This window comes from Danio rerio, chromosome 15 (assembly GCF_049306965.1).
Source record: "Danio rerio strain Tuebingen ecotype United States chromosome 15, GRCz12tu, whole genome shotgun sequence".
Classification (NCBI taxonomy): domain Eukaryota; kingdom Metazoa; phylum Chordata; class Actinopteri; order Cypriniformes; family Danionidae; genus Danio; species Danio rerio.
Genome location: NC_133190.1, coordinates 50,381,567 through 50,397,808, shown reverse-complemented (window position 1 = coordinate 50,397,808; position 16,242 = coordinate 50,381,567). Strand labels below are relative to the sequence as shown.

Here is a 16,242-nt window from a genome sequence, read left to right as displayed (position 1 = left end):
GCAACCCCGAATTAATAAAGGGACTAAGCCGACAAAAAAATGAATGAATGAATATTATTATATGTTATTTCTTTTTATATATTATATAATATTTCTGTAATGCATTTACCAAAACGAAAATAAATGTTAAAATAAAGACCTGAGACACAAAACAAGAGCATTTAAGAGGAAACACTGAGCAAACTCATTCATTTTCCTTCCGCTTGGTCCCTTATTTATCAGGGGTCGCCACTGCGGAATGAACCGCCAACTATTCCAGCATTTGTTTTACACAGCGGATGCCCTTCCAGCTGCACCGCAGTACTGGGAAACACCCATACACACTCATTCACACACACACACTCATACTGTGTATATACTGTGGGGGAAACCGGAGAACCCAGAGGAAACCCACGCCAACATGCAAACTCCACACAGAAATGACAACTGACCCAGCCTGGACTCGAACCAGCGACCTTTTTGCTGTGAGGATACAGTGTGACACGGCTTAGTCAAAGTGTTGCTGTTTAGTATCATTGTGTAACTCAGTTTAGTTTATAGAGTCGATGAGTTTCACAAACCCAATGTTGAGTCAAAATAAGGACAAAACCAACCACTGGGTTAAATTGGACCCTTTTTTCTAGGGTTATATTATATATTATTATATATTTTTTAAACCGCAAACATGCTGGAGTATCAGCTAGTTTACTCATCTTTTATTAATAAAGCATCAGATGTTGAGGTGTGAGCTGAAAGCAGCAGACGTGAGTTATAATAATCTGGCAGGATCAGTAACTGCATCAGTCTGTCGGCGGACGCTGTTTTTACCCTGATTTACTGCGTCTTCAGTTTCATCCCTGTGTCACCGATAAATCAGCCCACATTTCCTGAGCTCATCATCAACATTACAGCTCAATGCAGCCACGAGGAGGTCAGAGTGTGTGTGTGTGTGTGTGTGTGTGTGTGTGTGTCCTTCATTCATACACACACACTCTCTTACTCACACACACTCACATACGAACAAACACAAACATACACACACTAACACACACAACCATTGAGACACACACTAACAATCGCAGAGGCACACACACAATGACTGAGACACACACTAATACACACAAACACAATCACTGACACACACTAACACACACAAACACAATCACTGACACACACTAAAACGCACACAATCAATGAGACGCACACTAACACACACAAACACAATCACTGACACACACTAAAACGCACACAATCAATGAGACACACACTAAAACACACTGAGAAACACTCGCAATAACTGAGACATACACACACTCACAAACTCGCATTCACAAACACACACTAACAAACATATAAAAAAGAATCCACAGACACTCTGACACACAAACACACTCTACATTCATGTACAAAAACACTCGCACACACTTACACTCACATACAAACACACACAAATGGTCCTCACATGCACATGCATACAATCTCACACACACACACACACACACACACACACACACACACACACACACACACACACACACTCTGACTCACACTCAAACACTCTCTCTCTTTCTCTCACTCACACACACACACACACACACACACACACACATCGCCAAGGTCACTCTGGCTGCAGCTGCTGCATGAACAGCTTGACGTGATGTGTGAAGAATTCAGTCCTGCGCTCTCCAGCTCTGTGTTTACCTGCCACGCGTCTCTGAGGAGTGAGTGTGTGTGTGTGTGAGAGAGAGAGTGTTTTTGTGTGTGTGTCAGAGTGTGCACATCTCTGAGGATCACGTCACCGCTGACCTCTGACCTGCAGGAGTTCGACAGTGTTTCATATGAAGGACTCACGGTTTAGAGTCGCTTTTTCTCAGTCTCCTTTCAAGCATTTTCCAATCATTTTCCTTTAACTGGAAAGATAAACAACAAATGAATGATTTATAGTAAATTGAATCGTTTATTAATGTAATGTCATGTTTAAATGTGACGGGAAACGGAAACATTTGATACTGTTGCTAATTGTTGATTATTGGCAAACTTTCTAAAAAAGCAGCAGAGTCGACGATAACACAGCTGACGATAACACAGTTGACAGTAATACAGTTGACGATAGTTAACCGTTGACGATAACACAGTTGATTATAACAGTTGACAATAACACTGTTGATGATATTTAACAGAGTTGACGATAACACACTTGACGATAGTTAACAGAGTTGACGATAACATACTTGATGATAGTTAACAGAATTGACGATAACATACTTGATGATAGTTAACAGAGTTGACGATAACACACTTGACGATAGTTAAGAGAGTTGACGATAACACACTTGACGATAGTTAAGAGAGTTGACGATAACATACTTGACGATAGTTAACAGAGTTGACGAAAACACACTTGACGATAGTTAAGAGAGTTGACGATAACACACTTGACGATAGTTAACAGAGTTGACGATAACATACTTGATGATAGTTAACAGAGTTGACGATAACACACTTGACGATAGTTAAGAGAGTTGACGATAACATACTTGACGATAGTTAACAGAGTTGACGAAAACACACTTGATGATAGTTAACAGAGTTTACGATAACACACTTGACAATAGTTAACAGAGTTGACGATAACACACTTGATGATAGTTAACAGAGTTGACGATAACACACTTGACGATAGTTAAGAGAGTTGACGATAACATACTTGACGATAGTTAACAGAGTTGACGAAAACACACTTGACGATAGTTAACAGAGTTGACGATAACACACTTGACGATAGTTAACAGAGTTGACGATAACATACTTGATGATAGTTAACAGAGTTGACGATAACACACTTGACGATAGTTAAGAGAGTTGACGATAACACACTTGACGATAGTTAACAGAGTTGACAGTAGTTAACAGAGTTGACGATAACACACTTGACGATAGTTAACAGAGTTGACGATAACATACTTGATGATAGTTAACAGAGTTGACGATAACACACTTGACGATAGTTAAGAGAGTTGACGATAACACACTTGACGATAGTTAAGAGAGTTGACGATAACATACTTGACGATAGTTAACAGAGTTGACGAAAACACACTTGACGATAGTTAAGAGAGTTGACGATAACACACTTGACGATAGTTAACAGAGTTGACGATAACATACTTGATGATAGTTAACAGAGTTGACGATAACACACTTGACGATAGTTAAGAGAGTTGACGATAACATACTTGACGATAGTTAACAGAGTTGACGAAAACACACTTGATGATAGTTAACAGAGTTTACGATAACACACTTGACAATAGTTAACAGAGTTGACGATAACACACTTGATGATAGTTAACAGAGTTGACGATAACACACTTGACGATAGTTAAGAGAGTTGACGATAACATACTTGACGATAGTTAACAGAGTTGACGAAAACACACTTGACGATAGTTAACAGAGTTGACGATAACACACTTGACGATAGTTAACAGAGTTGACAGTAGTTAACAGAGTTGACGATAACACACTTGACGATAGTTAACAGAGTTGACAATAGTTAACAGAGCTGACGATAACACACTTGACGATAGTTAACAGAGTTGACAGTAGTTAACAGAGTTGACGATAACACTCTTGACGATAGTTAACAGAGTTGACAATAGTTAACAGAGTTGACGATAACACACTTGACGATAGTTAACAGAGTTGACGATAACACACTTGACGATAGTTAACAAAGTTGACGATAGTTAACAGAGTTGACGATAACACACTTGACGATAGTTAACAGAGTTGACGATAACATACTTGACGATAGTAAACAGAGTTGACGATAACACACTTAACAAAGTTAACAGAGTTGACAATATTTAACACTTGACGATAACACACTTAATGGTATGTAACACACTTGACAATAGTTAACAGTTGATAATAACAGTTGACAAATAATGCAGTTGATGATATTTAACAGAATTGACAATAGTTACCCAGTTGACGATATTTAACAGAGTTTGCGATAGTTAACATTGTTGACAATATCGAACAGAGTTGACGATAGCACACTTAATGATATGTAGCAAATTTCAAGATAGTCAACAGAGTTGACAATATTTAACAGTTGACGATAACACACTTAATGGTATGTAACACACTTGACAATAGTTAACAGAGTTGACGATAGTTAACAGAGTTGACGATAACACACTTGACGATAGTTAACAGAGTTGACAATAGTTAACAGAGTTGACGATAACACACTTGACAATAGTTAACAGAGTTGACAATATTTAACAGTTGACGATAACACACTTAATGGTTTGTAACACACTTGACGATAGTTAACAGTTGATGATAACAGATGACTAAAAACGCAGTTGATGATATTCAACAGAATTGACAATAGTTACCCAGTTGACGATAGCCAGAGCTGGCGATAGTTAACATTGTTGACAATATTTAACAGAGTTGACGATAACACAGTTGACGAAAACACAGTTGACTATAACAAAGTTGACGATAGTTAACCTAGTTGACGATAGGTAAGATAGTTGATGATAACACCTTTAACTATAACACCGTTGACAAAAGTTAACATAGTTGATGATAACACAGTTGACGATAACACAGCTGACGATAACATATTTGGCTATCGTCAACATAGTTGATAACAGTGTTGAACATTACATAGTTGACAATTTTTTAATATTTTTAGTTCATGATGCTAACCACATGACATGTCTAAAACACATCCATCAATCCATTATCTTTCACTTACAATTTAATCTAATTCTATGTAACAGTTCAGGGCCTAAGATTTTATTTTCAGCTCATAACTTCAGCTACTTTTCTCTTTTGGCCATAAACCGAAAATACAATTGCTGCAGTAGTCCTCTGTAACTAACGTGAATGCTGTCCTGTGTGTGTTGTAGCTCTGCAGAGTGTATTGTCGAGCGGCGCGGCTCTGACTGCGGGTCAGACGGGCGGTGTGGGCTCTGCTGTCTTCACTCTGCACCCGAACGGCTCTCTGGATTACCAGCTGCTGGTGGCGGGTCTGAGCAGCGCGGTGCTGAGCGTTAGCATCGAGATGAAGCCGCGTCGGCGCAACAAACGCAGCGTTCTGTACGAGCTCTCGGCAGTGTTCACAGACCAGCGGGCGGCAGGCAGCTGCGGACGCGTGGAGGCCAGACACACACACATGCTGCTGCAGAACGAGCTGTTCATCAACATCGCCACCGCACTGCAGCCCGACGGGGAGCTGCGCGGACAGATACGCCTGCTGCCATACAATGGACTGGACGCGCGCAGAAACGGTCAGAGAAAACTGCATATACAAGCATTCTGATGCTTACGAAATGACAGAAATGTTGATTTTATCGACAACTAGAGTGAAATAAGTGTGTTCATTTTTATCATTTGATGTTTATTGTTTTGGAACATTTTATTATAGGAAACTGTACAAACAATTGATAGTGCATCATAACAATCTAAAATAACTATTTATATTTAACAATATCCATAGCGACTTACAAATGAGGACAAGGAAGCAATTTACACAAGTACAAGAGCAACAGTGAATAAGTGCTGTATGCAAGTTTCAGGTCTGTAAAGTCTAAAAAGGAAAAGTCTTTTTTTTTTAGTACAGTTAGTGGTATATCTAGAGGCAATTGCAGATTAGGAAGTGAAGTGGAGACTAAATAGTTGAGTTTTTAGTGGTTTCTTGATGACAGCGAGTGACTCTGCTGTTCTGATGCAGTTAGGGAGTTCATTCCACCAACTGGGCAGATTGAATGCGAGAGTTCAGGAAAGTGATTTCTTCCCTCTTTGGGATGGAACCACGAGGCGACGTTCATTCACAGAACGCAAGTTTCTGGAGGACACATACATCTGCAGAAGTGAGAGCAGATAAGAAGGAGCAAAGCCAGAAGTCGCTTTGTAAGCAAACATCAGAGCTTTGAATCTGATGCGAGCAGCAACTGGCAGCCAGTGCAAACGGATGAGCAGCGGAGTGACATGTGCTCTTTTAGCTTCATTAAAGACCACTCGTGCTGCTGCATTCTGGAGCAGTTGAAGAGGTTTGATAGAGTTAGCTGGAAGCCCGGCTAGTAGAGAGTTGCAGTAATCCAGTCTGGTGAGAACAAGAGCTTGAACAAGGAGTTGAGCTGTATAATTTAATGTATTAATAAATAAACTTAATACATTATATTTATATACAGCTGAAGTCAGAATTATTCGCCCCCTGTTTATTTTTTTCCCCAATTTCTGTTTAACAGAGAGCAGATTGTTTTCAGCACATTTCTAATCATAATAGTTTTAATAACTCATCTCTAATAACTGATTTATTTCATCTTTGCCATGATGACAGTAAATAATATTAGACTAGGTGCTAATAACATTGACCTTAAAATAGTGTTTAAAACATAAAAAACAGCTTTTATTCCATCTGAAAAACAAATCAGACTTTCTCCAGAAGGAAAAATATTATCAGACGTACTGTGAAAATTTTGTTGCTTAATTAAACATCATTTGGGAAATATTTAAAAAAGAAAAAAAAAATTCAAAGGGAGCTAATAATTGACTTCAACTGTATTTATATAAATTTCCCAGAGATGGGTTGCACCCGGAAGGGCATCCGCTGCGTAGCAATGTGCTGGATAGGTTGGCAGTTCATTCCGCTGTGGCGACCCTGGATTAATAAAGAGACTAAGCCGACAAGAAAATGAATGAATGAATGAATATATAATTAAATAGCACACAAATAACATAACAAATAAGAATGCATAATTAATAAACGTGTGTGTGTGAGTGTGTTTAAATGTGACCTGCTGTTTTTCTCTGCAGAGTTGCCGGTTCCTCTGGCCGGTGTTCTGGTGTCTCCGCCGGTGCGCACTGGTGCAGCGGGTCACGCCTGGGTCTCGGTGGACCCTCAGTGTCATCTGCATTACGAGATCATCGTTAACGGACTCAGCAAGAGCGAAGACGCCTCCATCAGTGCTCACCTGCATGGATTGGCCGAGATCGGAGAGATGGACGACTCTTCCACCAATCACAAGAGACTCCTGACCGGTTTCTACGGGCAACAGGTAAACAAAACGAATATATAAAAACAATTTAAAGGAACGGTGCACTGAGATTAGTCTTCAGTAAAGTTGTTTAAATAACTTAATATCTAGCCAACTGGAAACTATTTAAACAACATTTTCTGAGTTATATTTTTTATCTGCAACAACCTGAACTATAAAGACGTGTTTGGATATTAACTTCTGAATTCATACTTCTGTACACACCTGAGGAGAAAAAGTACTTACTTTCAGGACGTCATACAAGTATGCAACCTGGAACACAGCATAATATGCATATGATAAATATATTATTCATTCATTTTCCTTTAGCTTAGTCCCTTATTTATTAGGTATCACCACAGCGGAATGAACCGCCATCTATTCCATCGTATGTTTTATGCAGCAGATGCCCTTTTAGCCACAGCCCAGTACTGGGAAACACCCATACACACACACACTCATACACTACGGCCAATTTAGTTGATCAGTTCCCCTATAGCGCATGTGTTTGGACTGTGATGGAAACTGGAGCACCCGGAGGAAACCCACACCAACACGGGGAGAACATGCAAACTCCACACAGAAATGCCAACTGACCCATCTGGGACTCTAAACAGCGACCTTCTTGCTGTGAGGCCACAGTGCTAACCACTGAGCCACCGTGCCACCCTTAATATTAAAATCTTTTTAATTTCCCACTATGCATGCATGTTTTTTTCATATCCTCTTTTGTGTGCAACAGAGAAAAGAAACGCACACTCATTTGTGTGTGTGTGTGTGTGTGTGTGAGTGTGTGTTTGTGTTTGAACTGTCTCTTTAAATGCGATCCAGCATCATCTGTAACATAAACTGACTGATTACAGATCAACTGAAGTGTGTTTTCTTTGGCTGCTCCTCCGTCATCCTGCCAGAAAGCTGGCTGTTATTTATTATCCGCTGTTTATTAAACAAAGCTGGAGTTTTCCCTGAAATCTGGAGTTTTTGCTCATAAAATTCTGATCATTATTTGAATTTATTATATGATAAATATTAGATGCATTATATATATATATAATTATTTATTAATTTTCCTTCAGCTTAGTCCCTTATTTATTAGGTATTACCCCAGTGGAATGAAGCAGCAACTAATCCATCATATCTTTTATGCAGTGGATGCCCTTTTAGCCAAAGCCCAAACACACACACTCATACACTACGGCCAATTTAGTTGATGAATTCCCCTATAGCGCGCATATATATATATATATATATATATATATATATATATATATATATATATATATATACATACATATACATGCAGTAATTATTAGCCCCCTGAATTATTCGCCCCCCTGTTTATTTTTTCCCCAATTTCTGTTTAATGGAGAGCAGATTTCTTCAGCACATTTCTAATCATAATAGTTTTAATAACTCATCTCTAATAACTGATTTACTTTCTCTTTGTCATGATGACAGTAAATAATATTAGACTAGATATTCTTCAAGACACTAGTATTCAGCTTAAAGTGACATTTAAAGGCTTCACTAGGTTAATAAGGGTAACTAGGCAGGTTAGGGTAATTAGGCAAGTTATTGTATAATGATGGTTTGTTCTGTAGACTATTGAGAAAAAATTAGCCTTAAGGGGCTAATAATATTGACGTTAAAATGGTGTTTAAAGAATTAATAACTCCTTTTATTCTCGCCGAAAGAAAACAAATAAGACTGTTTTCAGAAAAAAAAAATATTATCAGACATACTGTGAACATTTCCTGAATCTGTTAAACATCATTTGGGAAATATTTAAAAAAGAATAAAAAAATCAAAGGGGGCGAATAATTCTGACTTCAACTATATATACACACACACACACACACACACACACACACACACACACACACACACACACACACTCTTAGTTATTTAAGATTTCCTGATGCACTATTTATTGTTATTAGTTTACTAAAAATGCAATGTTTATATATAAACAGTATATTTAGTTTATATGTAACAGTATATATATATAGTTTATATATAAACACATATATATATATATATATATATATATATATATATATATATATATATATATATATATATATATATATATATATATATATATATATATATATATATACATATCATGGTATCTGCTGGGTCCTAAATAGTCTTCTTTATAGTCCTAATCTTCCTTTGTTCATGCTACCCAATCTGGTCGACACTCATCCAACCACCAACAATCCATCTCAGTAAAACTGTAACTTTTTATGGCTAACTCCGTTTAACGTAATGGTTGAGTTATTTACCCTTCAATAACATTTGTTTAAAAGTTCTCCATGCATTCACTGCTGGGGTCACTGACCTGGGCAGATTCTTGTGCATACATTTAGTTTATTATAGTTTTTAAAACTTTTAAAATAGTTGTCCATTTATTTAATGTTGAAAAACAGTGTTTACAATTAGAGCTTGCTTGTTTTGACACAATATTTAAAATATTTAGCCTAGAAATATCTAAAATATTTATATTTTATTATTAAATTGCTATTGTATTGTTAAATGTGTTTAATTATAATAATGTTTTTAATAGGGCAAATAAAGATATTTTCCATCTGGGCCATTCCAAAAACTGCTTAGTGTTTTAGCACTGTACCAGTCTAATATTTCATTTATAATAGTCGTAAAATGTGTTCGATTTAACCTGGTGAAACCTGCAGAAACCCTGATAAATACGAAAATTAACATGTTGTGAAATATCATTAACTATGACTGGAAGCAGTGTGTGGTTTTACAATGTGTGCGTATTTCTATCTGTATTACTCGTATTGTATTTACAGAACTATTGTTTTTAGTCTAAGATGAATCTAATAAAGATAATAAATAATGAAAAAAATATTGAATACAGGTCAAATTAACACTATAGATACATGATCTAAAATGTAAAAATAAAACACAATAATTCACAAAACACAATAATAAAACACAATAATTCAAATGAAAGCTATGCAGATATATGAAGATGTTTTTTAAATGATAATTGTGTGTTTTTGTTTGTCTGCTCTGTTGATCTCATGCCAGAAAATGCCAGGTTTTGGATTACATCATATAGATGTGATTATTTTGATTTCTTCACAGGCTCAAGGCGTCCTGAAGGACATCAGTGTTGAATTATTGCGTCATTTAAATGAAGGTACGGCGTATCTGCAGGTCAGCACCAAGATGAACCCCAGAGGAGAGATTCGCGGACGGGTGAGTTACGCCGTGGTCACACTGCACTTTTCACCCCATAGACTTAGGGTGCGTTCACACCTGTGAACCGATTCAGTTGTTTCGAAACAGAGATTACAAATGTTACATTGTTGCTCTTTGCTCTTGGAGCGGTTCGCTTTCACACTGCAAAGTTTCTAATCGGACCAAAAGAGCTAAAACAAGTCAAGTGTGAGTAAACTCTCCTCACATTGGTCAGAGTGTCAGGGTTTATTTTGCAGTGTCCTGCTCAGCTGTCAGGAGAGGTGGTGGTTTGGTGGTGATTGACAGGGTGCGCGCGACGTCTCTGAGGAGAGATGCGGTGGGGAGGGATGAGAAGGGTGCGCGACGATGCCTATTTGAGGACCGGGAGGGAGACGCGCGATTACCGGGAGATCATCACTCGTTTGCGGGCATCCGGAGACTCGCGAAACTTCCCGCCATACACATAATTCTCTCTTCATATAGCCGTAAACCTATTACATATCCATACAACACAGTGATATAACCGCGCTCGGATCAGATCACTTTCTCACTGCAATCGATCAGCTCCAGGGTTCATTTCAATCGAGTAGAGACCACCTCACTCAGGCGATCTCGGAGCGATTACTTTGGCGCGGATCTGAGAGCGATTTCCCTGTTCACATATGCCAAACGAACCGCGCTAACTGGGCAAACGAGACAGGTTCTGAAACAAAAGTGTAGGTGTGAAAGCAGCCTTATAGTCATATGCATGCGAATGCGACAAACCGCAGATGCAAACTAGCGCAAAACATTTTGCAGTTCGCTGCGTGGCTAAATTCAAGCTTGGTGAACTCTGATCTCAAAATCGCATCATGTGATCAAAACATGACCTCTCTGTACAGAAATGTTAAAAAATAGACCAATCGCTAGCTTTGTTTTAGACCCAATCCCAATCCTACCCCTCAGCCCTTACCTTACTACCCTCACACCTCGCTTTGCGCGTTCCCGTGAGGGGGTAGGGCTATCTCAATTCCCTTTAGCTTAAAGGCGTAGGGCTAAGGGGAAGAGGTATATACCCCTTCGACTGAAGATTTTTCTGGACCACACTCGAAACCAAGGGGTAAGAAAATTACCCAGAATGCACCAGCCACAGCGGCAGGATCGCTGCACCCTGAAGTAGCAAATTAGTATTGTTTGTCATTATTACGAATTTTTACAACAAACAAGCACAGGAGAACTGATCAACTAAATTGGCCGTAGTGTGTGTGTGAGAATGAGAGTGTATGGGTGTTTCCCAATACTGGGTTGCAGCTGGTAGGGCATCTGCTGTGTAAAACATATGCTGGAATAGTTGGCGGTTCATTCCGCTGTGGCAACCCTGATAAATACGGGGCTAAGCCGAAGAAAAATAAAATGATTTAAACGTATAAAATGTTTGTAGTTTGTTTCTTCCTACCCAGAGGTTTTCTTCACGTCTCATCATACGTCAGTTTCTCAACAAATCTTCAGACATGCCCCGCCCCCTTCTTCTCATTGGCTGTTCATTTGATGCACTTGAGCTCCACCACTCTCACTGGCAGAGCTGCGAGAAAACAAAATGCTATTGGCTGATTTTAAAAATGGGAGGGGCTACTTTGCCCCGCCCTCTCTTCGTGTTTCAGTTGAGACTACGTCAAACATCCAATAAAAACTGCACATTTCAGAGCTCTTCAGGAGACCTGTAAGTGTGTGTGTTGAACCTGTGTGTGTGTGTGTGTGGTCATCAGATCCACGTCCCGAACCACTGTGAGTACCCGGCGCCCCGCGCTGAGTTTCTGGAGGAGCCGGAGTTTGAGGATCTGCTGTTTACACGGGAGCCGACGGAGCTACGCAAAGACACACACACTCACGTACACTCCTGCTTCTTTGAGGGAGAACAACACACACACGGCTCACAGTGGACACCGCAGTACAACACCTGCTTCACCTGCACCTGCCAGGTAACAACACACACACAGATGCACACACACATATATATATATATATATATATATATATATATATATATATATATATATATATATATATATATATATACAAACATTACATACACCCAAATACAGACACACACACACACGCAGATGAATATGCACCCACACACATACACACACACACTCATATGTACACAATACACATTAACAGATATTTACATTATACACATAATACACACACAGACACAAACCCACATACACACATTTAGACAAACAGTAGAAACACACTAATACACACACTCACACACATATATATATATATACACACAAGTACACTCTAACACACTTAAACACAGATACACACACATACATACACAGATATTCATTCACACACACACACACACACACACTCAAACACAAACAGAAATACACACACACTCACTCACTCACTTAGACACACACACACACACACACACACACACAGATATACAAATACACACACACACTCACTCAAACACACTCACATAAACACAGATACACACTCACTCACTCAAGCACACACACATAAACAGAAACACACACACACACACTCACTTAAACACACACACACACATAAACAAAAACACACACACTCACAAACACACACACACACACTCAAAAGAGATACGCACATACTCAAGCAAACTCTAATACACTAACACAAACACACACACACACTAACAATCACACATTCTAACACACTCAAACACACACACACACACACACACACAAACACACGTTAACAATCACACACACAATCAAACATTGGTACACACATAAACAGAGATACACACAAACTCACTCAAACACAGAGACACACACTTAAACACACACATATAAACAGAGATATACACACACTAATACACACACACACACACACACACACACACAGATATACAAATACACAAAAACACATACATACAGATATCAAAACACACATATACACACTGACACACACACACACACACACAGATATACACACTCACTAAAAGACACACACACACACACACACACACACACACACACACACACACACACACACTCTCACTTAAACACACTCACATTAACACAGATACACACTCACTCACTCAAGCACACACACATAAACAGAAACGTACACACACTCACTTAAACACACCCACTCAAGCACACACACATAAACAGAGATATGCACACACACACACACACACACACACACACACACACACAGGTGTAGATGTTGTCATTATGAGTCTAATACTCTGCTGTGTGTGTTTACCGTGTGCAGAAGAAGACGGTGATCTGTGACCCAGTGATGTGTCCTACACTCTCCTGCACACACACCGTCCAGCCTGAAGACCAGTGCTGTCCCATCTGTGAAGGTCAGTACACTCCACACACACACATAGTCCATAGGCTGTAGTGTATGAGTGTGTGAATGAGTGTGTATGGGTGTTTCCCAGTACTGGGCTGCAGCTGGAAGGGCATCCGCTGTGTAAAACATATGCTGGAATAGTTAGTGGTTCATTCCGCTGTGGCGACCCCTAAAGGACTAAGCTGAAAAAAAATGAATGAATGCATGAAAAGATTAATCATTCGGACTATAATAAAATGTATGAATATATATTTAATGTACATAAAGTGTGTATTTTAACACTGTTTGATTTGTGTCAACAGAGAAGAAAGAATCTAAAGAGACAGCCGCTGTAGAAAAAGTTGAGGAAAATCCTGAAGGTGAGTTTATATTCAGTCAAATTAAAAATGTACTTCTGCAAAATATTGTATAATATTATACTTTCAAATTTTAATTTAAATGTGCAACTTTTAGTTTATTTTAATTTTTATTTAATAGGCTTATTTATATTTGTATAACTGAACAGAAGCTTATTTTTATTTAAATGTGTAACTGAGTAGGTTTATTTTAATAAAGGTTTTAAATATTTATTTTATTTGGTTTATTTTTATATGCAAAACTGAACAGACGTTTTTTAAAAATATTTATTTAAATTATTAACTATTTCTTTTAATAGATTTAATTTTACAAGCAACACTGAATAGAAGTTTATTTTTATTTAAATGTGTGACTGAATATGTTTATTTTAATATTTATTTATTTTAAGAGGTTTATTTTTATATGCAACACTGGACAGAAGTTTATTTTAATATTTATTATAGGTATTAACTATTTAATTTAATAGATTAATTTATTTTTAAATGCAAAACAGATTTTTTTAACTATTTTATTTTATCAATTATTTCATTTATATGCATAAAAGTTTATTTTAATATTAAAGCATAAGGGAATGGGTTTATATTTATAATAATTAAAATTTAGCTTAATAGGTTTGATTAGTTCTTGACACCCCTGTCTAAACAGAAGTGTACAGTAAGATGTTCATTGGTTGTTTCAGGCTGTTATTTCGAAGGCGATCAGAAAATGCACGCACCTGGAACAACATGGCATCCTTTCGTCCCGCCGTTCGGCTACATCAAGTGTGCAGTCTGTACCTGCAAGGTGAGTTACAAAACATGACTTCACAATATTCATTAATGCCATATATGGAGATAATGAGCATGTGCATTATTCATATCCATACACATATCAAAACACCGCAAATAACTAATTATCGTTTAAACTTATAGAGTGCTTTTTAAAATCAACATGCTAATTCATACAAGAATAATGCTAACATGCTACGTTATGCTTAAACCATGTTAGCAGCATGTCAATTCATACTAGAAATATGATAAAAATTATGCTAGCGACATGTTTTATCATGCTAAAATGATGCTAACGGTATGCAATTTTATGCTAAAAACATGCTAAGCAATGCTCAAAACATGCTAATAACATGGCTTCCTAATTATATATATATATATATATATATATATATATATATATATATATATATGCTATAATCATGTTAGCAGTATGTTAATTCACACTAGAAACATGATAAAAACATGCTAATTCACACTAGAAACATGATAAAAACATGCTAATTCATACTAGAATCATGCTAAAATCATGTTAGCAGCATGCAGGTTCATACTAGAAACATGATAAAAACATGCTAATTCATACTAGAATCATGCTAAAATCATGTTAGCAGCATGCTAGTTCATACTAGAAACATGATAAAAACATGCCAATTCACACTAACATGCTGTTATTCCAACCTATACTAAGTAGCATGTCGATTCATACTAGAAACATGATAAAAATTATGCTAGCGACATGTTTTATCATGCTATCATGCCAAACGGTATGTAATTTCATGCTAAAAACATGCTATATATATATATATATATATATATGTAATTTTTACTTTATTTTCCACTTATTTTAATGTCGTTTTGTCCTCATGTTGTTATATATATTAGTGCACAGTTGCTGAATAAACTTTTTTGTAGCTAAAGTCAATATTGTGATAACACCCTATTTCACAATAAGCTTCAGCAATTCATCGAAACGCCGTCAGAAGCCCGCATGACAGCATTATTGTAAATATCTACATCATCATGAATATTAATAGGTTATGTTGTCATTGTGTCCATATAAGGGCTCGACAGGGGAAGTGCACTGCGAGAAGGTGACGTGCCCGCCCCTCACCTGCAGCCGACCAATCAGACGCAACCCTTCAGACTGCTGTAAGGAGTGTCCTCCTGAAGAAACGCCCCCTCTGGAGGACGAGGAGATGATGCAGGCGGACGGGACGCGGCTCTGCAAATTCGGGAAAAACTACTATCAGAACAGCGAACACTGGCATCCGAGCGTCCCGCTGGTGGGGGAGATGAAGTGCATCACTTGCTGGTGTGACGTGAGTTGTGCATTTAGTTTTTTACTTGTTGATTCAAAGTCTTAAAAGGTTACAAGATCATTTTCACAGCAGAATACATTTAACAAATTAAATTAAATTGATTAATTAAAATAGGCGTCACGGTGGCGCAGTAGGTAGTGCTGTCGCCTCACAGCAAAACACACAGTGCTGTCGCTGGTTCGAGGCACGGCTGGGTCAGTTGGT

General features: G+C 37.9%; 1 protein-coding gene across 2 annotated transcripts in view; it reads left to right on the top strand.

Annotated features, from left to right (window-relative positions):
* chrd (chordin) overlaps positions 1–16,242 on the top strand; it is a 33,949-nt gene that overhangs the window by 13,691 nt on the left and 4,016 nt on the right. The window contains exons 11-18 of one of the 2 annotated variants that reach the window (XR_012390362.1): positions 4,911–5,291; positions 6,820–7,061; positions 10,155–10,563; positions 10,689–12,208; positions 13,506–13,599; positions 13,895–13,951; positions 14,629–14,732; positions 15,781–16,038. Coding sequence is in view for 1 of the 2 variants with exons in the window: in NM_130973.3 (NP_571048.2) it covers positions 4,911–5,291; positions 6,820–7,061; positions 10,155–10,268; positions 11,996–12,208; positions 13,506–13,599; positions 13,895–13,951; positions 14,629–14,732; positions 15,781–16,038 (1,463 nt within the window). In the remaining variant the exon portion in view is untranslated. 2 annotated transcript variants of the gene reach the window in all.